The 27188-nt window shown below is 52.5% G+C and overlaps 1 protein-coding gene across 5 annotated transcripts; it reads right to left on the reverse strand.

The window, feature by feature from the left end:
• Positions 1–237: 237 nt before the first annotated feature.
• Positions 238–27188, reverse strand: GPR156 (G protein-coupled receptor 156). 5 transcript variants are annotated; one of them, XM_038128096.1, is made up of 11 exons: positions 26536–27188; positions 17914–18058; positions 17662–17806; positions 14895–15031; positions 13212–13347; positions 12247–12357; positions 11089–11214; positions 10560–10655; positions 7607–7843; positions 5268–5426; positions 238–4719 (listed from the first exon to the last, which is right to left on the reverse strand). In XM_038128096.1, the coding sequence occupies exons 3-11, from the start codon at positions 17764–17766 to the stop codon at positions 3538–3540; spliced, it is 2289 nt and encodes a 762-aa protein (XP_037984024.1). In that variant the 5' UTR covers positions 17767–17806; positions 17914–18058; positions 26536–27188; the 3' UTR covers positions 238–3537. The 5 variants fall into 5 exon arrangements, with proteins under 5 accessions (XP_037984024.1, XP_037984033.1, XP_037984016.1 ...); XM_038128105.1 differs by lacking the exon at positions 26536–27188 and adding an exon at positions 26105–26272 and having other exon boundaries at positions 17662–17803; XM_038128088.1 differs by lacking the exon at positions 26536–27188 and adding an exon at positions 26105–26272.

Raw genomic sequence — 27188 nt, forward strand, 5'->3', positions numbered from 1 at the left:
TAAATGCTGAATCACTGAGTGCTTTATCTAGCTGCCTGGCAGGACAAAGTCCCTCGTACCCATCCTGTCTGCAAGAACTTCCAGTAGAAAAAAAAAATCAACAAGCCTTACGTAAATGGTTGTGCTCTGGCAGCACAAAGCATGCAGCTACGGATGCCTGAGTTAGAAGAAAACCAGCTCAGCTTCAGGCACCTCTACACAGGGGAAAGGTGGTGGTGTGGGTGTGAAAGCAAGGAACCCCACTGTAAACACTGAGAGGTACACATTCCAAGGTGAATGTGTTTCAGCAGCTTCAATACACAACCTTCATGAGAGAAAGAAACTCTTGGAACCATGTGGCAGTGTCCCATGCACTTGCTCAGCCAGGTGTGTGCAGGGATCGATCAGGTCCATAGGGCATGACCATGTCATGTAGCAGAAAGTCCCTGCAGTTAACATCAACCACTAAGCCATCCAGAGTTCTCCTGCCATGCCAGGATCCACAATTCTTTCAATTGTATTTTTTCCTGGTCTCCATGGAGTTCCCCAAGCACTTTCTGCCTGAGCACAAGGCCAGCAATCAGGATGTAGCTTACGCTGAGGGGTTTGGTGCCTCACAAGTGGCTGCAAGCGCAGACCTTGGGGTAACAGCAGCAGCTGGCAATTCAGCAGTGCAGAGCTGGAGGCAGAGGCCAAGAAGACAGCCCTGAAAAGCCAGACAAGGAAAGAGATGGGCCTGGTTTCTTGGCTCAGGAGAACAACGCTGCTCAGGAGGAGAGCGCTTCTCCACAACCCTCATGGCCGTCAGACTCAAGGAAGACTTTTCTGGAGCTTCTTCCAGATCTGTGGAGGTCATGTACAGATGTGGGTGCTCTCTCACCTCCTCAAAACCTGCAGCACAGGCTACCTGGAGTCATAGGACCCCTGACTTCTGCTCCCCACTGTGCCACAGGAATGTCTCCGCACATGTGGCACCACTGTGTCCAGGGATTGCACAGTCTGGTTACTCTAGGCAAAGGACACCAGGAGGTTCTCTCTCCTGCAGTACTTTCAAATACTCCTTATTTTTCATAACTGCACCCAGTATCAAAGATCAGAGCAAGAAGTTCCCAGAAATCCCAGCTGCTAATGCCAACATGAGGCAGTGGGGAAACTTCCATACCAATGGTGAGCACTTTCATGCCAGAGAGCCTGTCATAATCCCTCTCTGCCATAGCTAACAAAGCTCTTTTAATCTTTTTTTCCCTTTTTTTTTAACTAGGCAGCGGAATCACAATCAAATTTTTTTATTTCCTAAGCATTGGGAAGCTGACAGGGTAAACAGAGGCAGACTGAGCCATGGCAGTTGGTTGTGGCACAAGAGCCTCAAGACTTCCTTGCCTTCCTGCCTCTTGCCAAGGCTCACCAAGCAGGCATGGAGAGAGATCTCATCCTGGCTCTGACATGACCCTTCCCCTAAACAGCCATCAGCAAGGAAAGGGCCCAAAACTGAACACAAGATTGGAGATGTGACCTCACCAGTGCTGAACAGAGGGGGATGATGATTGCCCTGGTCCTGCTGGGCACACAATTTATGACACAAATCACAGTGCTCTTGGCCTTCTTAGTAGGTGCATCCACAGGCTACGCAGTTTTCAGGTGGTGGCTGCTGGTCACCGCACAGAAAAGCAATGACCTCAAATTCCAGCAGTGAGTTTCCAAACAAACCCTAGGTTCAAAGTCCTCTGGAGAGTTTTTCTGCATTCACCAGTGGATTTAAAGTTAATTTTTATATCAGCCGCTTCCAGGTGGGTTCACAGTTGCTCTTTTCCTTTGACTGTGCTGCCGTATTTCCCAGCCCCAGAGCAAAGTGTTATTCTAAACACGTTTGGGGGTGGGGAGAGGTTTTGACCCATATTTAATAGGGTCCCTAGAGCGTGCTTGTCTCCCCTCCTTGTCCCAGCGTGGCGATGCCGTGGGATGTATTTGGTATTTGCCGGCACACCCGGCGTGGCAGCAGCAGCACCTGCTGCGAGCGCTGCAGAACTGCAGGCGGCTGGCAGGCGACGGGGACAGAGACCCCGAGTCCCACTGCAGGAAGCCGCCGGACTCCCGGGTTTGCCCTGCACACTCAGGGGACCCTCCCAGACAGTGCATTTCTCCCACGCCAGTGCCATACGTGCTCAGACAAAACTGAAAGAGAACGGTTTCTATTAGCAAAAAAGTGAGGGGAGAAAAAAAAAAAAAAGGATTACACTCTGTCTGGGGTGTTTCCATTTTAAAAGCAAACATGGGCTGTGGGAATATTGTTCCTCATAAGATTACTAAGTTTGATGATTTGCCGTACATGCAAGCTCGGAAAACTGCAGAGGAAACGGGGGTGAAAAGGGTGACACCAGTGAAGGAATGAAGGGAGAGAGAAGTGAAAGATTTCACCATCATGAATGGTAATGGAGAGGGCAGTGCTAACATGCTTTGTTCAAAACCAGGTCTGGGATTCCTCTGACACCTGCTTTTTTAATCAAGCCCTTCTCCAGAAGGTTTATATGCACCTGATGCACGGGGCATCAGATCTCAGCATCCTGAACTCCTGTGGAGGCAATGATAAGCTCAAATGCCATGATAAATATCCCAAAAAGGCACATACACTGGATTTACTGTTCTTGGTGTTTCTAAGATAAAAATTAAACAGAGCATATTAATTTAAACAAACCTTATTCCACACTATATCATCCATACAAAGACAGACAGAAGGGCACAAGACCCAGAAATCAAGGTAAAAAAAGAAACTTCTTTTTAGATCCTCCTTTACAATGGCTAGCTTGTCTTTCCCTTCAGCTCTGAGTCTCACCTACAATGATGCACCTGAAGAACACAAAATGCAAAGACACTTCCACAGACATCACCTTTGGACTCCATTTTCTCGTTCAGATGCTACAAAAAACCCCACCAAAACCCAAAAGTCTGTTGTGCACCTCCCATTCCAAAGTCCTTGTTTTGCCTGGAAGCAGCACACCCCAGGTGCACGGCAGCCTGCAACTGCTTCTGGCATCCGTTTCCCATGCCCAGCTGGGGCTCATGCCAGTGGGATGCTCTGCTTGGGCAGCCTCGGGGGAAGAAGTCCTCTGTCGGTCCATATGGGGAGGTGTGCAAGAAGCCATGGTTGTTTCTGAGGCAGGATACTGCTCCCTGCCAGAGCAAATCATGCAGGTCTCACAGGGAAAGCTCTCTGAGGAGATGAAGTTTGGGCTCTCACAGACCCCCAGTCCCGTTTTCTCCACTGCTGGCACCAGGATGGACAGAACTGCTGGCTACCTGTGGGACACAGGCAGCTGCCCAGAGTAGCCAGGACAAGGCCACCACCACCTCCCTGAGTGCTGCCAACCCCTTCTCAGCCAAACTCAGGCTGCAGTCACGGCTGACCAGGCTGGGGCTGACACTGCAAATCACAATGGGGCAAATCCCCAAATTCCAGAACAAGGCACATTCCCCAGAGGGAAGTGGGGTTTTAGCATTGCAGAAAACACTCAGTGTTTTGGGGACGGGAAGGCACTTGCCTTTGGGGCAGGGGTGCTCCAGTCACACGAAAGTGGGTTTCAGATCCTCTTTGAAATTCACCACAGGCTGGGGCCCACCGTGGTGCTCTGTATGGTGATCCTCACAGTCACTGGGCTCTGTGTCCGTGTCCGTGCTGCTGCTGTCCAGGGAGCCACGTGGGCTCTGGAAGCAAACCTCGCAGCAGGGTCGGTGGCAGCCATGAAACATCTCCTCAGAGCTGCTGCTGCTGGAGTCAGAGTCTGGGTAATAGTACAGTGAGCGCAGGGAGGGCTCAGCGGGACCCCTCCGGGTGCCCTGCCGCCGCAGCCGCTCCTGCGGGATGCACGATGAAGCACCCTGGGACACGGGCCATCCCAGCCACTCCTCTGGCTGGAGGCTGGCTTCCCTTGGGATGGCTGCTGGGGATGGTGCTGGGCAGTGAAGGAGCCCTCTGCCAGCCATGTCCCCTCCCATTCCCAGGGAGTTTTGTGCTGACTCCCCATGGCCCCAGCTGCCCACCTCCTTCACCCTGCAGCTGACACGAGGGGATAGGTGTCCAGGGAAGCGTGTGGAGGCAGGGGGCAATGGGATCCTCCGTTGATGCCTTGCCAGGTAGGGGCTGAGGGGTGTGTGGATGCCTGGGTAGCCCTCCTGGCCCACCTGTGTTTCTCCCCACTCGCCTGAGGTGCCCCGGTTGCCAAGTGGGGGTCTTGCAGATAAGGTTGGGCTGTAGGTTTTGCCATCCAGGCTTAACTCTTGCAAGATTTCCCACAGCTTCTCGCTGTTTACATAGCTGACTTTGGGGGACGACTCCCAGGCTACACCAGCTGAGTTGTCCTGGCCCGGCAGCTGCTCCGGAGGCTGCCCCTGCACTGCAGGTGTCCCACACTCCTGGACATCTTTCAGGCCTCGTTCAGTGCTGTCCCCTCCATTAAAAAGCAGCACCTGAGTGCAAACAGGCTCCTGGGTTTCATGTTTCTGGAGGGCCTGAGCATTGCTGCCAAGAGGTGATGTACCCAGCAAGCAGGGGGGCTGCCACCCATCCCTCTCTGGATCCGGGGGGCAGCAGTCCCCTGGTGCATCCCCAGGCTGCCCTGGGCTCCAGGTGCAGGGAGCTGCTGGCAGCACATGGGGGTCACAGCCGCTCTCCGCAGACATCAGCCTCATCAGCTTCTCCTTGGCGCTGCTCACTTGCTCCTGCAGGCTTTCAATCACGGCGTTTTTCTGTGTCAAACAAATAAGCCTGTCAAGTGTGGGGCGGGCAGAGAGGAGGGAAACGCTGCCAATTTGGAAGCAGGCACTGCCAGAAAACAAATCACCCCTCTCTGCATGGCAAGAGCCACAGAAGCAGCGTATGTGACCTCAGCCTCCCCGGCAGCCCCCCAGATGTGTGTGTGGGAAGGGGCTCACTAGGCAGGCAGCTCTTCAGGCTAGGGTGTTCCTGCCCATGCAGTGCAGGTGACGGAGCGGGAGGCTGGGGGCTTTTTTGAAACAGAGCATCTCCCCTTTAAATTAACCATGTTTGACAAGGCTGTGGGAGCCAGGCTGTCTTGTGCTCCTTCCTACAGATTTTTTTAAGCCCTCCAAATTATGCCTAAATTGTGGTGGAGTTTGACAAAACAAGGCAGCTCTTCCCCTCAGGAAGGAAGAGGGTGGTGAGGGATCACCAGTGTGGATAGGGGTGTAAAAAAGGGCTTCCCACCCTGCAAAGCCTTCAGCCCACAAAAGGGAAGGGGAGAAGCTGGAGGAGAGGGGCCGGCAGAGCCCCGTACCTCGGTGAGCAGCCGCTTCATAGAGTTTTTCTCCCCTATGAGCTGGTAGAGCTGCTCCTCGCTGTACACTGAGCGGCAGCTCCTGCTCGGGCTGGTGAAATATTTTGCCATGTGGCTCATGGTTTGGCTTTCTTCTTCAAAGGCTTTCCACTGCTTGAGCTGGGGAGTAGAAGAGGGTGTTATCCACAGAGCCCCAGCCGACACAGCGGGAGGCAGGCACAGCTCAAGCGTGGAGACAAAGGGATGGAGAGGGGGAGACAAAGGCAGGGTGTGACGGGGGAGCAGAGACAGCCAGCCAGACACAGCTGGGCGAGGGGCTGCAGTGTCAGTCGGAGCCTCCCACTCATCTGAGCCCTACCCTGTTCCTGGCTTCAGCTTTTAATGCAGGAGAGGGTCAGTGCCTGGCTGCACTGAGACTACTGAGCACACTGTAAAAGCCTCCTCCCTCTTCTCCCCACTCCCTGACTCCATGACAGACAAAGACAGTGTCATGCCTGCCCCCTTATCCCTGAATCATTGGTGACAAGCTAAAAACCAGCAATGTTTAGTATCTATTTTCTCATCTAGTGTCTGCCTGGAAGCCTTGTGCAGCCCAGCTCCAGCTGTTTATTGATCTCAGATGAGCTATAGAAAAGCAAGCCCATTAGGAAAAACAAGGTAATGAATTAAAAGATCCAAGTTAAATAAAATGCCCAACGGCCCCAGGCTCCTAAAGAAAAATGGTACAGGCAGAGTGAAAGTACAGCTCATCAGCTTCTCTACCCTCAGTCCAAGAGACCTGGTGCTCCAGCAGGCCTGGAGCTCACCAGAGGAGGTTTGGATCCTTGCTCCAAAAGGCTGCTTGTCTCAGGGCTTGGGGCTCTGCAGTTACACTGCCTCAACTGAGGCAGGAGGGGACCTCTGGAAATCACCCCAAGTGCCCTGCTCAAGAAATGTCTGAGGGAGCAGCCTGCTTACAACTGTGTCCAACTGGGCCTTGAGTATCTCCAAGGATGGAGACTCCACCTCTCTGGGCATTCTGCTCCAGTGCTTTACAACTTTCACAGAAAAAACTCCAGCCTTTTCCTCATGTTTAAATAGAATTTCCTGTGTTTCAGTTTGTGCCCATTGTCCCCTGTCCTGTCAGTGGTGATACCACTGAGAAGAGCCTCGCTCCCCCTTCCCTATTCCACCCCCATCGATATTTATATACATTGCTGAGATCCCCTGAGCCCTCCCTTGCACAGATGTGCTTTCCTCAGCTTCACCTCTTCCTCCCTTTCTCACCTCATGTCCTTGAGCCCAAACATCCCTCCAAACATTCAACTAAGTAAATAACTGTTTCCTTTCCTTCTAACAATGGGAGCATTATTCCTGCTAGTGGTGGCCAGGCACACCAGGCTGCTCCTGGAGGACACAGGAAGCAGAAGTGCCTCACCTCACCACAAAAGGCTTCCTTTGAACACCTCCACCTCCTCCTCCTCCCCGCTTGTGGCAAAGCCCAGCTTCCTTCTCCAGAAGGGCAGTGGAGGACAGCCTCCCCTGGGGACCACCGGCAGCAAAGAAATCTCTGAGAGTGGCTGGGCCATCTGGATGGTCTGCACCCGGCTCCATCGCTGCCAGCAGCAGAAGCTCCTGGCGCGAGTGGGCACGTGAGGTATGAGGAAAGGACAACTGCACAAAGGACACGTCCCACCACCTACACGGAGCAGGAGGAGGAGGCCAGTGGCTGCCTTGCCTCATGTGTGCTGTCTGTGTGGCTATCACCTGTGGCACGTTCCTGCAGGAGGGTTTCTGAGCAGCAGTGCTGCACTCCTTGGAGACTTTCCAGGACATAAAGGAGACAAGGAACAAGAAAGCTGGAGATGGACATTTTACAAGGACACAGTGACAGGACAAAGGAGAAGGCCTTTAAACTGAAAAGAGGGTAGTTTAGATTAGATACAAGGAAGAAATTCTTCACTATGATAGCGGTGAGACCCTGGATCAGGCTTGCCCAGGGAAGCTGTAGATAGCCCAATCCCTGGAAACGTTTAAGGTCGGTCTGAATGGCACTTCGAGCAACCTGGTCTGGTGGAAGCTTCCCTGCCCACAGCAGGGGTGTTGGAACTAGATGATCTTTAGGTCCCTTCCAATACAAACAATTCTGTGATTCTTTGAGACCCAGGGAACTTGCTTGGGGAAGCAGAACCACCAGGGTGGGGTGGGGTGGGGCTTGGAGAACAAGCTGTGCAGGTGAGTCCAAACATTTGAGGGAAAAAAGCAGGAAAGTGAGTGCATTGATGCCCGCAGCTGATGTTGTTAAACTCCGAAAATGTGCCCATTTCCAGCCAAGTGACAGGACAGAGGTGGCAGCATACCTGTGGGACAAAGATGAAGCAGTTGATTGTAGTTGTACACACAAAGATGCCTCCAGAGGTAAAACCAAACAGCAAATTGTGCCAAGTACGGAAGAAACGGTGGACTAAGCAGATGGTACCAGCAGCCAGGAAAACGAGGTTGACCCCGACGATGAGTGTCAAGGACTGGTTCACTGGTGAGGAGCTGATGTTGTCGGTCAGACCGGCCAAGTAGGTCCCGTATAGCAGGAGTATACTCTGGAAACAGAAAAAAGAGGTTTCCAGAGTGTGGAAAATTACAGCCTGATGGTGTCAACCCCCATGTCGCACCAAGCCCGGTGAGCTCAGATCACGCTCAGCGCAATCCTAATTAATGCTCTTTGATCTATAATGCAGACCTGGAGCGTGCGGTGGTGACGCCACGGCAAACGCCTGGCACACTGCTGCAGGCCAGGAGCGGGGCTGGGGACATGGGGCAGGGGTGAGGACACTGGTTGGCATGGGGGGTCCCAACCAAAGGGCGTGAAGAGCCAAGAGTCAGAGGTCAGGGGTGCTGCCACAGAGCAGGGGATGGCTAGGAGAAATTGTGAAAACCACCCCTTGGGCAGCCTGGAGCAGGAGAAGCAAAGGCAGACAGACAGGAAACAGGGGTCCTTGCAGGGATGCAGCAGTGGGTGCCATCAAGGAGCAACAGCACACCTCTGAAGGAGCAGGAAAGATATCCAAAAGGAATTCAGAGAAGAAGGCAAGGAGACATGGAGGTTTAGACTGGAGGGAAGAGGATGTACTTGGTGCCTCTTTAAATAGCAATAATCCAGGAAACTACCAGGTGCAATTCTTTTCTCTTCCCTTAGCTGTTTCCTGACTCCAGCAGCAGGGAAGGGCATTACAGAAGTGCTTTGTACACAGAGGCTCTCCCTCACCCTGAGCAGAGCAATTGTTTCAGAGCAGGCTGTCTCACCACCCTCCTCCTCAAGGGTCTCATGCATGCATTTTGCCAGTGTGCTCAGGATAAAACTACCCAGCAGGATAAGCCTCTTCTCCCTAGGTGACACTAGCAGGAAACACCAAGTATTTTCTGCCTGCCTCCATAGAGCTGAGCATGGTCTGCCTTCAGGATCATTTGGAAATACCATCTAACAAAGTCCCTGCTCCTGCAAGGACCTGGAATACGGGGAATGTGACCTACATTATTCCTGTGCTACCCAGTAAGTGTCAGCCTTTTACTAAGAGTCACTGTTATTTGGGCATCAAGAAGTGCTTTGCAACACGAGATGCAGATGTTTTTTAGAACCTTCTAAACCCCTCTGTGCTGTGCCTGGCTGATGACTGTGATGGCCACTGCCAGGGTTAAGGCCTGGAGGGACACGAACAAGGGAGGTTCATGTCCAGATCTCTGGTGAGACTCCCAACTTCAAAGCAGCATGAAGTCTCAGGGTGGGGTTGTAAGAGTGAAACCTGCCTTGCTGGGAACTGACCCTGCTTTGTAGAATCTGCACTGGGTCATAACCATGTCCACCATGGGGCACCTCCAAACAGCCCAAAGGCAAGGCAACCCCTAATCCCTGAGCAGGAAAAAAACCATCACCAAAGTTCCATTTAAATTCATACAGTCTATCTGGGACACAGACAACAGTGCTGCCGTCTCCTAAACTAGGACTCTCAGTGGCCTGTTTGTTTGTTTGTTTTGAACTTGAGCAGAGGACTTTGCTTCTAATTCCAGGCATGTCCTTGGCAAGTCATTTCTGTTCATTGCTCTGTGCCCAGTAAAACCAGGATAATACACTGAGTGTCTTCCCAAAGGGCTGAGCACATTAATGCTGTGGATGCTAAGAAGTGCTATGTACGCAGAGATAAAGCCTACACTCACTTTAGTGTAAATCCAGAATAACTCCAGAGAAATCACCAAGGAAATACTCCATGACCCCCAGTAAGCAGGAAGGAACAGGGCCAGATTCAACACAACATTAAAAAAAAGAATTACCTGGAACTGATTATGGGGATGTTTTATTTCCAAAAGGATTTAGTAAGGGCTGTAGGTAGAGACATTACCTCTCTAAACCCTAACACAAACTGCAGACAAAATCAGAGATGGAGACACAGCACTGAAAGCCCAGGTAATGCATACATTCCCTAACACCAGAGGACTTTTAAGGACTTTGAAATTAGGTGCACAAGGACTCGGCTGTGTTGTGAGGTCCCTTTCTGCTCTTTTTCCTATGATTCTGGGCAGATGGTCAGTGAGTATTACATTACAGTGAATCACAAAGAAAGTGCCTGTGCTGCACGCAGAGACTGAGCCATTCCCAAAAAAAGGCTGTGATCTCACAAGCTTCATCAACATCAGCTTTCTGAAATGTGTCCAGCCTCTGCCATACCAGAGACACATGAGACCACAGATAATTACAGTGATAATTATACCGACATAGTTACATCAGTGTAACTAACACTGCTGGAAGAAGACTGGCCATGTGCAGAGATTTACCAGTGAAAGTGCACCTCAGAGGTATAATTAACCCGATAAGCATCCTGCAAAGGTGGGGACCAAGCACTTGTCATCAGCACCTCCTTGGTTTGAAGTCACAGGACACAGGGATTGAGCCACCTTGGCAGTGGCCATTCACTGGAGTCTTTAGGGAAGGAGTGTGACATAAAGACCAGGAAGATGCTGAATTTTGAGAAGTGAGATGAAGCTCAGGGGGTTGTCGGGAGAGATCTAGAGAGAGTGTATGTGCACAGTGTACATAAAGGAGATGGTAAAGCAAGGAGAAAGCAGCTAGCAGGGCTTTCACCCTTCCCAAGATGGGAAGGGCTGGAAATAGGTAGGCTTATGAGATGAACAGGAGTAGCTGGGATCTGCAATGGGCATGTAGCTTGGGAGGGCAGCGAAATGACAAAAGCTGTGAAACAGTTTAGGCTGAAAGACAGGGAGGAGGTGAGATACAATGCAAGAAGCAGTCAAAAAGTTACATACCTTAAACCCTAAAATGAGAACAAGCCAAAGATCGGAATAGAGCGATGCACAGGACTGCACCCGGCTCACGGAGCATGTCATGCCTTTCTCTGTCGCCTACAAGGCAAGGCAAAGGCAGAAGTGAAGGCTGCAGCCTGGCACAGACCAATGGGAAGAAACTGGTCTCCTCTGTACATTTCTGAAAGGAGAGGCCAAAGCTGGTGCTACCAGGGGCAGAGTCTTAAAGTGAGAAGATTTTGGCCTTCTGCTACCTACAGGGCTGGTTAAACATTTCTCTGAAGCAGATGCCTTGGAGCTCTCCTGTGTCATGCAGGTGATCTGCACAGACGTGGAAATTTTGCAGCGACTCTCACCTCTGTAGTAGACCAGACATAAACCAAATCCAGAGTGCCCAGAAGGTTTTCTGCCTTGTTTTTCTTTCTGTTGTTCTCAAAGACCACCTCCAAATGCCTGGCCACCCACCAACTCTGTTCACAGAGCTCAGACAGGACACAGCAAAACCCCGCACCGCCCCTCCTCATCCTTTTACCCGCAGTGAGACACTGAGGCTTCGGAAGCACTGGACTGGGTCAGAGAACACCCAGGTCAAGAGCAAGACAGTGTCTGCCAGCACCAACGCTGCCACCATTGCCAGCAACTGCAGGTCTTTGATAATCTGCAAACATGCAAGAAGTAAAAGTTACTATGGAGAAGGAAGGGACACCAATGACCTCCATCCCCTTTCTGTTGTTTCTTTCAAGTGGCACATCTATCCTACTACTTTGCCCAGAGAGGTGTCCAGCACCTACATTTGAGTTGGCCACAAGATCTCTGTCTTCAACTCCCAAATTCTTGGAGATCTTATCAGGCTTGAGACCAGGTATAAACTCTGCCTGATGGTGTGGATAGCAGGTAAATGCTATGACAGAAAACAATTCTTCCAAAACAAGACTGTCATCCCTTATTACCATATCATCAGCAGAGACAAAAAGAGCTGAGAAAAACACCTGGTAGGAGCATCATTTTGCAAGTTTAACACAGATCCCAGCGTGAAACAGGAGTCCTTGCTGATACTCAGTTTCCCTGCAAACCCTCTTGTCCCATCTTGCATCTGAAACCTACTTTTTTCACTGGTGGAAAGTGACCACTGAAAGTTGTAAGTGCACTTTTTTGTGCACAAATTTTCCACTTCCCTCCCAGCTTCTGAATCCCCATCCTTAAGTGCTGCAGAGGAGAGTCCAGTGCTCCCTTCCTGCCTTCAAGAGCAGAACAGATTCATCTGGGGAGGGCCTTAGATCAGATGCTTTTGAGGACACCTGGTTTATTTTCATCCCACAAAAACAGCTGATTGTTTTTGTGGGATGAAAATAGACCTGAACATAAACATTGGTGTGTAGTATAATGAAGGCATGTGGCCAATGTAAAATGAGAACATTGCTTAGTGATGGGGCTGGGACTCCACTGGGGAAGAGGCAGCCTGGCAGGGCACCCACTTGCCTGTAGAGTGGAAAAGCTCCTGACTCACTGTCAGGAATAAATGAAGGGCCCATGCCCAGGCAGGTGTGAAACCAGACCTGTGATTGTGGCATCCATCCCTGCCACGTGCCAGTTTCATCTGCTATGCCACACTGGTTTGGGACTTGCTGGTGTTTGCCCTCCATGGAAAGTCTGTCCTCCCCCCTTCCCACCTCAGGTGCTGGGTACTCACCACCCGCTTGTCAGGGACCCGCTGGGTGAACACCTTGTAGAGCCGCCAGCTCTTCCCCAGGACAGGACCGAACACCAGGGAGGTCCCCACGCACAGCAGGCACAGCCTCACCTGCCAGGGGTCAGAGCAAGGGGGCTGAAAGGGGCTCACAGGGACACCACACACCCTCCCAACGTGGGGAGCAGTAAGGCTGGCCAAAGAAGACAGCAGAAGACAGAAGTCTTCTGACTTCTGGAAGGTGATACCAGATACTAGAGAGCTGACTACAAATACATTCAAAAGCAAGTACTTCTCTGTAGGCATGCCTGCTGCCTATGTTTCTCTACCAACCTAGAGACTCTCATTGGAAGGGCAGGCAGGGAGAGACAGGCAGCTTGTGAGCAGCAGGGGCACAGAAAGTCCCAGCACCCATAAATCACTTGCTGGCACCTCCGTTAATTATCCTCAGCCCAGTGGCTGAGCAGGATGCAGGGTGTGCACCATCCCACTCTCCCACACAGCTTCATGCCCAGTCCTCAGTCTGGCAGGGTGGCTGCTTCAGGCCAGGACATGGGGGTTCACCACACAGGTGAGTGTTTTGATGAAGATCTACTCTGCAGCCAAAAAACTTAAACACACCACCTGTGCTGTGTCAGGCAGTGGTAGCTATGTGGCGGATCCCATCTCCCTGTGTGCTCTCCTCTGCCTGCTGCACTTCCACAAGCCCAGCAGCCTGCCCGCCTGCAGGACCTGTCCCCCAGGGACCTCAGTGCAGATGTGGTTTGCAAAACAGAAAAGGCCATTCAGACAGAAAGTGTCTGGCTGCCTTTTGTGTATGTGAAAGCCACAGCCCAGCTGAGCAACGTGGTGGTGACAGGCTGTGGCTGGGACAGAGCATGTACAGGTGACAGCTGGTTGGAAGAGAGCACGTACAAACAGGCCTGTGCTTGTGTCAAGGTGCCCATCCCAGCAAAACCCCTGCTCACCTGAATTAGCTTTTCCATTGAGTCTCCAGATGGTAGGCTCTGCTCCTGAATCCCAAAGAGGTAAGCGCTTGTGTAAGTCAAGCCACTGCCCAGCAGGGTCACAATGTTGAGATTGGGGCTGGACATCTTCACAATCCTCCAGGAAACAAAGCAGGGGATTTGGTGACAGTTACTGGGCATCATGACCTGGCAGCACAGGGGTGAGGTCCCCTTACAGGGGTGATGACGGTCACAAGGAATGCTGACACACTGCCCACCCCCAGCCTGTGCTGTTCACCACTGCTCCAAAAGCTCAGCCATTACTCCATGGTCCCATCCTCTCCCCTTTCTTGCTGGAGTGCTTCACAATCCTTCAAGTATTCATTTAACCCTATGCCAACACTTCTGCTGCAGAGGGGCAAAGGTGGAAAACCACACCAACACAGCCCTGGGTGACAGTCCCCAGCAGTAAGCTTTAGGTGCAAGAGCTACGTGTGCCTCCAGGAACAGGCCCTTCCCACTGCTCCTTCCTCTGAGGAGATATCGCCACACTCAGCGCAGGAAGCTGCCAGCAATGTTCAGGTTACAGTCTCCCCTCTGTAATTTCACCTCATCACTCATAATCCTGTAACTGTATTCAGGGAGGGGAGAATCAACCCACTGATCTCTTATGACCTGTCACCCTTCCCCAGCCAGCCTATTGAGTGAAAGCTGTACCTCCTGCCACCCTCCCCAACAGCTCTGCCCCTTCGACCTGCTGCCAAGTCATTACTTTTCTCTCTCCTTGAGGTCCTTCCTGGCTTGCTGTCTTGCAGTCACAAAGCCTGGGGTTCAACTTGTCTACCTCCCTGCCTTCCTCACCATATCTCAGCCCTTGGAGAAAGATATTCACCAGCTCATGCCCTCAGCTGCAACTGAGAAAGGTCTCCTCTGCCCTCCCAAGTTCAGGAGGCAGACCAGTATTTATTTACCGCAGAGCAAATAAATAACACGCTTTCATTACAGCATGTTCCAAGAACATAAATTCAAGTGGACACTGAACTCAACACCACTCAGTAAATGAAGTGCTTCAGACTGGGATGCAGTTGGGATGCAGGTCATGCAGCTGCTGCAGCGCAGCAGGCATGGGGCTCTCAACATAAACCCTTATGGGCAGGCCCCTCCCGACTGCACCGTGGTTGTCAGGAGCATTCAATTAAAGCATAGCCATTAAAGCTGGAAAACACCTCCAAGACCACCAAGTGCAACCTTTGACCAAACACCACTATGAGAGCTAAACCACAGCACTAAGTGCCACATGCAGTCCTGAACACTTCCAGAGACGATTATTCCATGACTTCCGTGGGCAGCCTGTTCCAATGCTTGACAACCTTTTCGGTGAAAAAATTATCGCTGGTGCCCAACCTGAACCTCCCCTGATGCATTTCTCGAGGCCATTTCCTTTCATCCTGTCTACAGCTCCCTGCCTTGGGGAGGAAAGGAGCAGTCCAAACAGGACTGTCTCCACCAGTGATCAAAACTCTGTGTGATGGAAGAAGCTGCAACATCCACGGCATTACCCTTGCTTGCCCTGTGCTGCTCCTTCAGGCTTACACCCTCCTGATCCTTAGCTGGTCATCAGCTCAGAGCTTGGTCTCAAAAGAGCCCCTGACTCTGCTACTCCAGCTCAGGGGAAACCTCCCAGGAGAAGAGAGATGCCCTTACCTGTTTTTCCTGAAGCGAATAGTGAAGATGAAAAAGAAGAGTGCTAGCAGGACTCCTCCAGTCAGGAATGTCCACACAACTCCCAGGAGACCAGCAGAGAAGGATGGGGAGCTCTTCATACTGCGGTCAAACGATGTCTGCAGGAAGCAAAAGGGATAAGGAAGAAGACGACATTGCTGGGGCTCTTAGCAAAGAAGGTCCCTACTCCAGCATGATCCCTCCCACAGTTATCCAGCTCAGCCAGAAACCACAGCTCCCAATAAGAAGACACTCCGGCACCAGACTAAGTCCTGCAGGTAGGGCCACTGAGATGTGTGTGGACAGGACATGTGCTCTGTCACTTGCTGAGTGTTCAGGAGGACACGGCAGTCCAAGAGCCCTCTTCTTATGGCCAACTAGCCAAATCCATAATGAAGCTGTACAAGAGATGCATAAATCTCAGGCAGCCCTGCCTCTGAGACAGGGGAACATGGACACTGGTTCCCCACTCTCCTCTGGAAAGAAATCTTTGGAGAAAGGCCCCGTGGTGCCCCAGTTGGTATCATGCTTCTTTAGATGCTTCTTGGCTCCCACCCTTACCCCTCCCTGCAGCAGACAACTGATCAGCTGGCAGACGTGACTGGGAGCCAGCAGCAGAGCTGCCAGTCGGTGCAGGAGCACAGCAAAGGGAGTGTGACAGCGTTTTTCAGAGGCAGTGACACACAGAGCTGGAATCCACCTGTCTCCCAGCCGGATGGAAACTAACTTGGTCCCAGGCAGGCATCAGCTGAGAACTGGCTTTGGAGGGACACTCCCAAAGCGGGTATGATGGAAGCACCTCTCTCCTTACACACAAACCACCTTATGGGTTTAAATCTCCATTTAAAATAATCTCTGCCTATCTCCTTATTAACATAAAACGGATAAAATGATCCCACCTGAAACAAGAAACCCACTTCCGCTGCTGATCTAAAATGCTCCAGCATTTTTAACAGGGTGTGCATGTGTGGGTTACCAACTTCTTTTTTCCTCAAAAAAGGCATCACTTTATTAAAAGTGCTGGCACATCCCCTTTAAGGGGGGAGGGAGGAGAATGGGGTTTGAGCTGGGATCACACACCTCCTCACTCCTCTGGTGCTGAGTCCTTTCTCAGGTATTCCTGCATCCGATTTCTATTGCAGAAGACTACTTTTCATGACAGTTGACACTGCCCCAGACTCCCAATTTTTACTTCAAGGTCTGAGCTGTTTCTGCTTCCAACCTTGCTAGAAATAAATCTTCAGGCAGAAGAAAGGCATTTGTTTAGAGCCAGTGCCTCATGTCCCTCTTCCCCAGCCAGGCTTCATCTCCTCTGGGCAAGCAAGAACAACGCACAGCTTGCAGAATTAAAGCCATCACATAATTCTTGACACAAAAACGTGTCACTGCCACACGAGCACAGCTGATCTGCAGGCTCCTGGCAGCTCACATGCTGGTGCCACGCTGGTCACAGGGCAACTGGGAAAGGCAAACCCCTGCCTGGGAGAGATATCCAGCTGAGAGCTGCTGCTGCTGCTGGGATACAGCTGCGTGCACATCTTAGCCTCCCTTTGCAGCAGTGTGGAGGGATCCCTGGGGGGATAACTCATCTCCCTCCTGAAAACCACTTCCCCCCTCCTCTTCCCTCTTGCTATTTCCTGGGAAATTTTGCCTCTCTGGGAAATGAAGACCACACCAGATGGTGAAGATGGTCAGCCAGGTCAGTCCCCCACTTACACCAGGACTCCCTGTGTGAAAACCCCATCATTCAGCACAGGTGAGGCCCATCCTCCCCCTTGTCTGGAGCTGACAGGGCTGGTGCAAGGCTGTAATGCCATTCTATTTCTGTGTCCCGCCTCCTCGAGCCCAAGGGTAACACCTGGCTTTTGCCACTGAGGTGAGCAGGGCAAACTCAGCATTCTGGGGCTTCTGCACTTCACTCCCAGATGCACCCACCAACAAAATCTTTTCACCTCTGGCTGCTGTCAAAAGTATTACTGCACCGTATTCCCAACAACCACCCAGGGATCAGAAACACCCCTATGATCTCCACTTTTTCTCTCCCACACACCCTCCCACCTGACTGCTGTTTCCCTGGATGTTGATGCTACTTGAAGTTGATGGAGCGCTTTGCTGGCTGCTGAGCGGAGTAAATCCTGGTCCTGGCAGGAGGAATATTAATTGTAAGCTGGCTGCCAGAGCCAGAGGAGCCAAGCAGCTTACAGTCTTTTAATTAAAGGCCCATGGTCGTGCAGGACGTGATGGAGAGCCGAGTGGGCCAAGCCTCGCCGCTCCATCCAGAAGCCCCACGTGGTGCCAGCTGCCATTGAGTGCATCCCAGTGTCATTTCTACTGCCTTACTGGTGGAGCGAGGAAGGTACCATTTATTGCAGAGGATGACTTTTAATTAACTCCTGCTCTACTCATATTTGAAAAGCACTTTGAAGTTAGAGGGCACAGGAAAGGTCAAGGGGAGATGGGGCCATTGCAGGCCAATTGTGAGCAGCTGGCTGACACATGGGAGGGCTGCTTGACATGACTTGGCTGTCGTGGATGCTTTCCCCCGTTCTGGATAACTGCTGGGTGTCACCTAGACCGGGTGTGTCTTGTCTATCAACCAGTGACAGTGCGCTGCCTTCAGCTGGACTGGGATTGCTTGGCAGCTGCAACCCTCTCTTCATCCCTCCCCCAAATCTATTTCTGCAGAGCAAATCTCATGCCCCAGAGCATGCTCCTCTGCACCCATACAACCCACTGCATCCATACATACCACTGTCACAGTGCAGAGCTCCTGCAGGGAATGCTGCTGCTGCTCCTGGCCGCCAAAACTGGAGCTGCCATCGCAGAGCTCAGAGCAGTTGAATCCCGGCTCCATAGCACATCCTCAGTCGTCATCCAGCCGTGCCTTTGCCCTGCTGGAAGGATGAGCGTTGGCTTTCTCCAGCGAGAAGTAGTCTTTGGCACACACTACATCCCCCCGTCAGCACAGGAGGGTCTGTGGACAGCCTGGAGCTGAGCTTACCCAAACTGATGTGATGCACATCCAGAGCCAGGACAGGGAGTGCCCCCTGACAGTGTCCCTTGGGTGTCCTCTGCAGCAAGGAGAGTCACCTCAGGACCTGGACTCCCACGGAGCACGGTGGCATCCCCAGCACTGCTACACTACCCTGCAAAACACCACCCGAGGAGAGTCACAGTGGCCCCCAGCACCTATATCCCAGCTGGGAGCTGAAATGAGGTGCTGTGCTGGTCCAAGAAGGAACATGGCACCCTGGCACCCTGAACCCGCTGCATCTTTCCTTTGCCAATGTAATATGTATTTTCCTGCACTGGAACAATTTCAGGGTCATTTTTCAAGTACCCTCCTTGTGCTGGCAGCGACTGCTGGTTTCATGGAACATCCCTTTCTTCCAGCAGAGCCAACCAGTGAAGACAACAACATAGAGCAACAAGTGTTGCCATCACTTACCAGGACCTACACCCAGACCTAGCTGAGCAAAGGGGAAGGTGCTTGGACGCAGGGTTTTGGCTGACTCGGCCCAAGATGCAGCCTGGCTACCCGAAGAGCTGGCTATTTATTAAGGAGATGTAGAAGCCTGACACCTCTGTGCTCTCCCTCCCTCCCTCCCGGTGCTCTGGCTGCCAGGTATTGTCCCTGCCTGCTCCTGCTCCCTTTGCACCACCTTTGCCTCTGTTCCCCCTTTCATTTCTCTTTTTGGTGTGGATTTTAATAGGCCTCATTACCATTTTAGACATGAGGTCATACTTATCCTCAAGCATCCTTACTCAATTACCATTGTCACCAGGTTTAATTAGCTTCCAGCGCACGACCATAAGCAAGTCTCCTGTCGTTAGCAGCTGGGGAGGAGGTGCAACAGCTCACTCCCTATTTGCTCCCAACAACAGGTGGGAGGAAAAAATTATCCATATCAAGCTCCTCGGTGCTGCTCCCTGGCCGAGCATCCCCTGTACCGGGCCAGTGCTGCAACCTTCCCTGTTGCTGCTCCTGACCCTTTGATGCCCTCTCCTTCCAAGTCCTTTATTTGGAAAAACTCCTGTCATTATGTGAGCAAAGAAACAGTAAATTAAAAAGAAGCATGGTGACCAGGACCTGGTCTGAAACTTGGTGTTTGTCACAGGGCATAATCGGGATTCAAATGCCAGAAAAACTACAGATGTTATTCTCAGCTCAAGTGTAGGCTGATTTTTCAGCTTTAGAGTAGTTGCTTACAAGTCCCAGCCCAAGCACATCAAGCTAAGTGGGCTACTTGTTGAAAATTAGCAGTCCCACCTCTGAAGCAATAACCCCAGCTCTCCTGCTGGCAGAAGCCTTCAGGTACTGCAGGCACTGTCCTGCCCTTGCCAAAACTTCCCCCAGCATGAGATCGGCTCGCTGTGTCCTACAAACACAGTGTCACACATCAGCCAGACTGATGATTTTGCACACATGATGTGTAAAGACGTGTTTTTCAAGAGTGCTGAAGCCACCCAGCTCCATCAAGTCACCTTCTCTCTAGCTTGTGGCAAACCGTGGTGGTGTTTCCCCTCTGCAGCAGGCTCATCCTCTTGGAGTTTTCATGCCCTCCATAGCTCAGGCTGAGTGACTGGACAAGAGCCATGGCTCCAGGAGATATCCAGCTGCTGCAGTGAATGCCAGGATTGCTACAATGCTGGAAGCGCAGTGGAGAGGAGAAGACAGGCTCCAGCTGAACAATTCAGAGACCAATGGACAGTGTGGAGGGAGTGGGTGGGGATGGGGGTAGGAGAGGGGCACTGAACCTTTGATGCTGAGAAAACCTGAGGATGAGCACTGCCCAGCCTCCAAGGGGCTCAGCTATTCCCCATTCCCCCAGTGGGTTTAAGGACAAAACCTCCTATTAACTCCTTGTAACCTTCTGCCACGTCAGAGGGGGAACACACCTGGCAGGTGGACCACTACCAAGGCTGGCATGACGCCAGCAGGCACAGCCTTCCTGTGGCTCACAAATGGAGGTGTTACCACAAGGAGCACCAGTTGAGCCCTCATCCACCCAGGAGGCCACTCCTTGGAGGAGGGCAGAAGCCCCTTGGGGTCTCCTCCCCCACTCCTGCATTCTGCAAACGGCTCCCACACAAGGTTGATAACAAGCTGAAGCTAATTAGTGTTCATTAGTATGCAACAAAGCAAGCACCAGTGCAGTTGTTGCTGAAAGGCAACAGGCATTTCCAGCCCAGCTCCTGCCTCTTGTGAGAGCTGGCAGGAATGCTTCTCTGTAGCCTGGAGAGGATCCAAGGGGGACCAGCACTTTGGGGGGGGTCACTGACCTCCAGGGTGAGGCTGGGCGCTGGTTGTCAGGACAGACAACAACACAGGTAAAACCCCACATCCTTAAAATTTAAGGGACTGTTGAGAACAGGGACTTGTGGGGTTTGTTTTTTTGGGGGTGTTTTAAGACTAAAATGCCAACCAATTCTGATGGATCACTTCCACAGCAGAATCATAGAATGGCTTGGGTTGGAAGAGACCCGAGAGCTCTGCTTGCCTTGCTCTGCCCTTGGTCTCTGTGGCCTCGCACCTGCTGGCTGTCTGGGACATGGTGCAGAGTATCTGGCCACAGAGGAGGATCAGCTTGTACGCAGACACGATCCAAAAAGCCGAAAGTCAATAGGAAACAAGTGACTGGACCACATGAAAAATATTAGCACCATCATCATCTCAGATAAAAGGGAAGCACTGACTGCTAGGAACAGTATTTGGATAAAAGCAATTTGTGGTCACCTCAATGGTTGATCTCCAGGCCTGGAAAACCTGTTTCCTTAAATCTGTTGAGACCCAGGAATACTTGGCATAAAATCATTTAGGTTGGAAAAGAGCTCTTGGATCATCAAGTCCAACAATTAACCCAGCACTGCCAATCCCTCCACTAAACCATGTCCTTAAGCACGGTATCTACATGTTTGTTGAACACTTCAAGGGACAGCTACAGAATCATAGAATCACTAAGGCTGGAAACACCTCCAAGAACACCGAGTCCAATATCTAACAACGCTGAGTAACTGTAGACTACCGCATAAACAGCCCTCAAAATAGATGCAGTTGATGTCATCTAAATGCACATCTTGACTCTCTCAAAGTTTCTTCTTCCCTTTCAAAACATTTATTTTGGGAAAAAAAACAGAGAAAAAAAGCCTTTAAAGAAGATGAAAAATTGGTGCAGCATCTATAGACCCAGGGCGGGCAGAATGAACTTCTCACCCCAACACATTCATTTTGATGTAGTGTTGAAAGAGAGGCTTCTTCCCAAGGGTGACATTGCTGCTCGGTGAATCAAAAGGTGCAGAACTGAAGATGTCAAATCACAGACAACAGAACAATCGCATTCAGAAACGTGCCAGTCTTCATGAGCTCTGCAATCCTGTCCAGTCACACCAGCCCCGACAGAGAAATGGTACATGCACACCTCTGCAAGGAGCACATCTAGAGAAACATCTGCTGAGAAGAACTTTAGGGAAGGCAGCTGTGTGGCCAGAGGCAGAGAAGAACAGCAGGGGAGAAGGAGCAATGTGCAAAGGGCAGAGCCACTCCTGCTGCCACAGGAGGGGAGAGAAGACCTCGGCTCACCCATGATGGGTCTGTGCTGCTACTGCCAGTCCTGGTGGGACATGGAGCTCTGCTGGTGCAGAGCAGCCTCAGCTGACAGGACACCGGGCTGCACACTGGGAAATCAGTCGGATAACTGTTCCAGCAACATGAACACCGCGGGATGGGTTTTTGCAATTCAAAATCTGGTGCTTCCAAGACAGGCTCCTGCTTTTCCCCTCTGCTCTTCTTGTCCAACAAGATCCCTTCTAGTCTGGCCTGAGAAACCTGCAATATTGCCATCCCCAAGACGATCAAAAAAAGTCACAAGCCAGACTTACTGCGACACCCCCCCGCAATGAAGCTACTTAAAAACTGTGAGTTAAAACACACAGCGTATCTCAAGATTATTTTTAATTTATATTTAAAACTTCAGCACTGACATTTTCATGCTTTTCCCTGCAAACACAAAAGGAAAAAGAAAGAAAACCAAGAAACCCATCATCCTAAAACCTGGGTTACAAAGGCTCAATCCCCAGGAACACTGGGGAGCTACAAAGTTGTCACCCTTCCTCTCAGGGTCTGTCCTATGCTCGTGCTTCATTCTTCTCCTGTCCCTGGGATTTTCAGAGCCACTTCCAGGCCCCTCAGATATCTTCATACCTCACAGACAGCAAGCTCCGTGAAAATAACCACCAGGAGCTGCAGGACCTTCTGCACACAAAGGAGGGAGATGCAGGACAAGGTGCTTCTGACTCTGTGTGCATGGGGAGCTCGCTGTGTGACTTAAACCTGAAATTTCGTGTTGACTGAACCTAGGTGAGATTTTCAAGCTTTCTATCATTTTGGAAAGCATGTCCCAATATCATGAAGGCAATAACTTCTGAATGTTGATCTTACTGCTTGTCTGTCCACTGTAGCTCGCTCAGCTTGGGAGGATGGCGTGAGGTTGGCACATTTAGCTCTACCTCTAGACTTTTTAACTTTTTAAGTGCAGGCTGAATACCCACCTGGCTTTTTTTCAGTTCTGTGGTTTACATTTTGAATTAAAGAAACCTCCATGCGCAAAAAAAAACAAACTCCCCAAAAAACCACATTACTTTTTTTGAACCACCACACAGTCCTGAAAGGAGCTGACTCACACTTCTCCCACTAAGGAGCTGATAAGGCTTTTAACTCTCTAAACATAATTGCTATACAATGACAGGCATGTGAGAAACAGAGACAGAACAGATTGGAGATGCTCAAAGGAAGGAAAATTAGGAGGGAATACCAAGAGGCATGCCACAGATGAGGCCAATATGACCAGAGCCGATGAGGAGGTAAACCAAATCCTTGGAGCTGCCACTCCAAGATCTGAGCCCTCCCTCGTGTCCAGCTGCAGCAGCTGCTGAGCAGCACGTGGATGAAATGAGCAGAAACCTCCAGGTTTCTGCCTCCCCAAAGGGGTTGGGAGTCCAGGGGTCTGCCCCTCGTGCTGAGCTCATCCCTGCTTGGCCAGGTGGCCTGGCAGGCTCCTCACACAGAGCCTCACGACAGCAGAAACAGCCAGAAAAGTCCTTCCAGCTGAATTTTAGTGACACCACGGTACCCCAGGTGGAAGCTCACCTTCATGCAGCCAGTGAGAGAGGCAGTGGGATGGATCTCTGCTGTGAGACAGAAGCCTCACCACTTGGGGCCGAGGAGGGCACAGCTGCCTCCCCCAGAAATGGGCAGGGGGCATACCCCAAGCACTGCTCTGAGAAGGAGCAGTGCTGCTCCCATGCCCAAGCCTCTGCCCACACCGGGGGCTGGGGTGCATAATGCCCCAGCAGCTGTGCTGCATGGACAGGAAGGACACACAGAGGCTTTTCACCACTTTGGGAAAAATCCTGGGTTTTCTTCACTCCATAACAACTTCATCAATCATTTCATTTATTAGTGGGAGACCACACGTGTAGGTGTTGTTTTGCCTCCATGGGACAACCTCCCTGCTCATTCCCAAGCCCTGAGTCAGGAAGGTCTCCATCCCAAGTGTTGGGCATGTGGCAGATGACCTGGAAGTGGGATGGCAGGGGCTACCTCTCCAGAAACACACAGCCAGTTTCATGCTGCACTGCACCTTCACCACAAAGAGGCAGAAGTGGCCAGGGCTGGCTACAGGGCCAAACTGTGTGGCCACCATGCCCCCAGAAACACAGCTCCTGCCTGCCACACTGCCAGGCACAGCCAAAGAGAAAGCAATTTTGGAGGTGTGCAAATATCCCCAAGCATCTGCTTCACAATTTGCCCTGGTAGTTGCTGCAGGCAAACCATGAGCCCCCCCGTCTGCCAGGCTGGTCAATCCTGAATCCCTGCCACAGATCACACCCACATCCCTGCCCCAGAGAGGCTGGCACCTTGTCACAGGACAAGCAGGCTGCAGGACTCCACTGTGGCTGTGTGACACTCACACTTTTCCACCAGGACGCTGATTCAAGGTACTGTGACTGGTGCAGCCAGGTCTCAGGGCTCTCTGCCCATTCCTGGTGCCTCTGTTGCCTTTATACTTGGTCCCATCCATCCACCTGCCTCAGAAACCTGCCTTTTCCCAGGCCATTTCCATTCTCCTTTGGGCATGTGCCCCAATATGCTGCTCTAAGGCACAGCTCAGCTCCAAGCACTACTGCTGGAGGCTCCAACATCCCTTCCTTCCACCAGCTCCCTCAGCCTTCGGGGTGTTAGCACCAGCCTAACAAACAGGAGCATGCTAAACAGCCCTACAGGAAGGTGTAGCCTGCGATTTTTTTTTTCTGTCTTAACTGTACCACCTTTGGAGAGCCACCATGAATAAGAGATAAAAAAGCCTGATGATTTAGAAGTTTGATTTACAAGGGAGATCTACCTTGTGGTTGAGGTGTGTATGACTTAATTAAAAGCAGAAGCTCACTCCCACTGAAGCTGTTTGCTGCCGAGCTATCAAATGCAGAGGAGGAAGAGACCTCAGAAGGAATATTTCCACTAAGTTATGTTTCACATTAAGCATATGCCTTCAAGAGCTCTCCCTTTCCAAAGCTGGCAGAAAGCTGCAGCTGCTCCTTCATGCAATCAGACACCATCCCCTCACAGCACCAGCACACCTGTGTTTTCACAAACAGGGCTAGGATGGCCAGGCTGCAAAGCCACACAGCCCCAAGCATGGGGACAGCTCCTAGCACTAACAAGGTCAGCAGGTTTTTTTCTCTGTTTTACTTTTTTTTTTTTTTTTTAATCTGGCAGGATTTTGGAAATCAAGTGACACATTTAGTCCTTACACGGGCAGGAAAACAGAGCACTACAGCTCTTTCACCTTACCCCTGATGACCAAGCAGCAGGGAAAATTTTCCCCTAGGAGACAGATTTGACTTAAGGCTCTGAAAGCCAGAGATGTCCACGGCTCCTCTGGCTCCCCTCCCGGGTACCACAGGCTGCCAAGCTGCACCCAGTGCTGCCCTGCTCAGGCTTCTAGCCTCCTTGCTGGGCAAAAACAAGCCCCCCACCAAGGGGCAGGGCCACATCAAGGTTTCCACGAGGTCTGCCAGCCTGGCTCCCTGCAGACAGCAGTGAGGCTTGCTCAGGGGTGGAGAGGGGCAGCTCCAAAACTGGAGGCACAACCAAACCCGCGTGGAAAGTGCTGTTTGTAAACTGTGTCAGCACAGGGTCTGCAGTAAGAGCGGAGTAGTGCCTTGGCAGCAGGTGGGTGAGGGGATGTGGCAGCTGCGCCAAGGCTGCATTAGAAATGCCAGCTGCAACTCAACACTGGCAGCTCCCGGTTACCTGGATCTGGTTCCCTTGGCCTCCTCCCTGCCCCTCTGAGGATGCAGAGCACCTGTGGGGCAGCGGAAAATCCAGCTCTGGGTCCATGAGCCACCCTTCCCTGAGAGATGACCAAGTCCCTGGGAGTTGTGTCATGCTCACCTCTGGCAGCCAAGGAGAAGCAAACAAGCTGGGTCCTGGAGTGTGTCCTGGGGGGAGGGGGTCTCATCCCTTAGCAGCACTGTGAATCCAGGGCACACGGGTTCCTCTCTCTCCCTCTCCACCCAGCACTGTGGAGTTGGTTGCAACTTTTCTTCCCAGTTTTGAACTCCGAAAGGCACACGGCTCACCCCGATAATAGCAGTTTGGTTAGCACAAATTGACCTAGCACTGCAGCTTCACATCTTTGCATCCTGCAAGGCAGCCCTTTGCCAGGTGCTGGCAGGTTCCCGCTCCCACAGGCGCCTGCCGAGGGCTGCTTGGAACCTTTGGGACGGTATTTTCTGTGGAGCTACAAAACACCGGCCCCAGCCCGTCCCGTTTCGAGCTCAGGGGTGCACTCCGGGCACAGCCAAGCCAGCGAAGGGCGAACGAGGAGCTCTGCATCCCCCAAAATCGCGCCCAGAGCACGGCTCCGTGCCGCAGGGCGGGAGCGCTGGGGGCTGCCAGCCCATCCCGCGGCCTCGCCGCGCCGTGCTCCGGCCGGGGGCACCTGCGGCACCCCGCGGGCTGCGGGCAGAGGGGCACGGGCAGCAAAACCACCAAAGCCAACAGCGCCAGGGCAGGAAAGCAGCTCGGGAGGTAACCTGGGCGCCCTCTTCTCATCCATCCCGCTCGCAGCCCCAAGCACGGCTGCCGGCCCCTGTCTCCCCACACCGCGCCCGGCGGAGCCCCGACCTACCTGCGGGGACGGCACCCGTACCCAGGGTGCTAACCTGCGGAAACCTGCGGATACCTGCGGGAGCCTGGCAGGAGCGGCGCGCCCGGCCCCGGAGCAGCCCCGCAGCCGCCGCGGGACGCGGAGCTCGGCGCCGGCGGCCGCCCCTCAGCGCCCCGGCTCCGCCCGGCCCGGCCCGGCCCGGCGGAGGCGGGCGGCGGGAGGGGCCCGGGCGGCCGCGCTCCTCCCGCCGGGGCGGCGGTGCCGGCCCCGCTCCCGTCTGACCCGGGACAAAACTTTTCGGCAGCGGGGAAAAAGCCCGGGGGCCGGGGCTGTCCCTGCAGGGCTGGACCCCGTTTCACGCCGGCGGCTTCTCCAGACGAGAACGGCATGGAACCCTCCCCAGAACCACCCGGAGCCGGGAGAGCGGACCCCCGGCACAGCCCCCGGCTGACCTGGCCGCGCCGCAGCCCCTCAGCCCCGCGCTGCCGCGGCCGAGCTCCTCTCCGGCCCCTGTCCCGCTGCTGCCGGCGGGAAGCGCCCGGCCGGGAACGGGCCGCCTCGCTCGGGTGCTCCTGGCAGCTGAGGCAGCACAAAGCCCCACGTCTGTGGCAAAACCGGCCCGAGAAGGTGAGTAAAGGCGAGGGCGGCCAACCTCGTGCTCCGTGACCTGCTTGTGCCGCCCCATGGCTAGTGGTAGCCAGCGTGACTACTGCAATCGGTATGTTTGTGTGAGCAGCGCTCGGTGTCTTGCGGACAGACCCACCGTCACTGACAGCATCCCTGTGCTGACCGCTTCCCTGTCTTGCCTCCCACGGTCCTGCAGCTCCCTCGCATCAACTTTGTGCTCTCTCTTCTCAAGACACCCACTCCATTTTACTGGAATTTTCCCCCAACTCTGAAAGCCAAAAGCTCTGCTCCAGCACCGTAATTTCTCTCCCAGCCTGCAGCCAAGTGCCAGGTGCTGCTAGAAAGGGCTGTTTGCAGACGGGTATAAGGCCGTGCATGTTTTCTCTCTTTACACCATTCTGTTTACCTCATTTACCCAACTCCACTAGGCCTTGGCATGAGCAGTGCTAATTTTTCACTCCTGCCCATTCCCAGACCT

This window comes from Motacilla alba, chromosome 1 (assembly GCF_015832195.1).
Source record: "Motacilla alba alba isolate MOTALB_02 chromosome 1, Motacilla_alba_V1.0_pri, whole genome shotgun sequence".
NCBI lineage: Eukaryota > Metazoa > Chordata > Aves > Passeriformes > Motacillidae > Motacilla > Motacilla alba.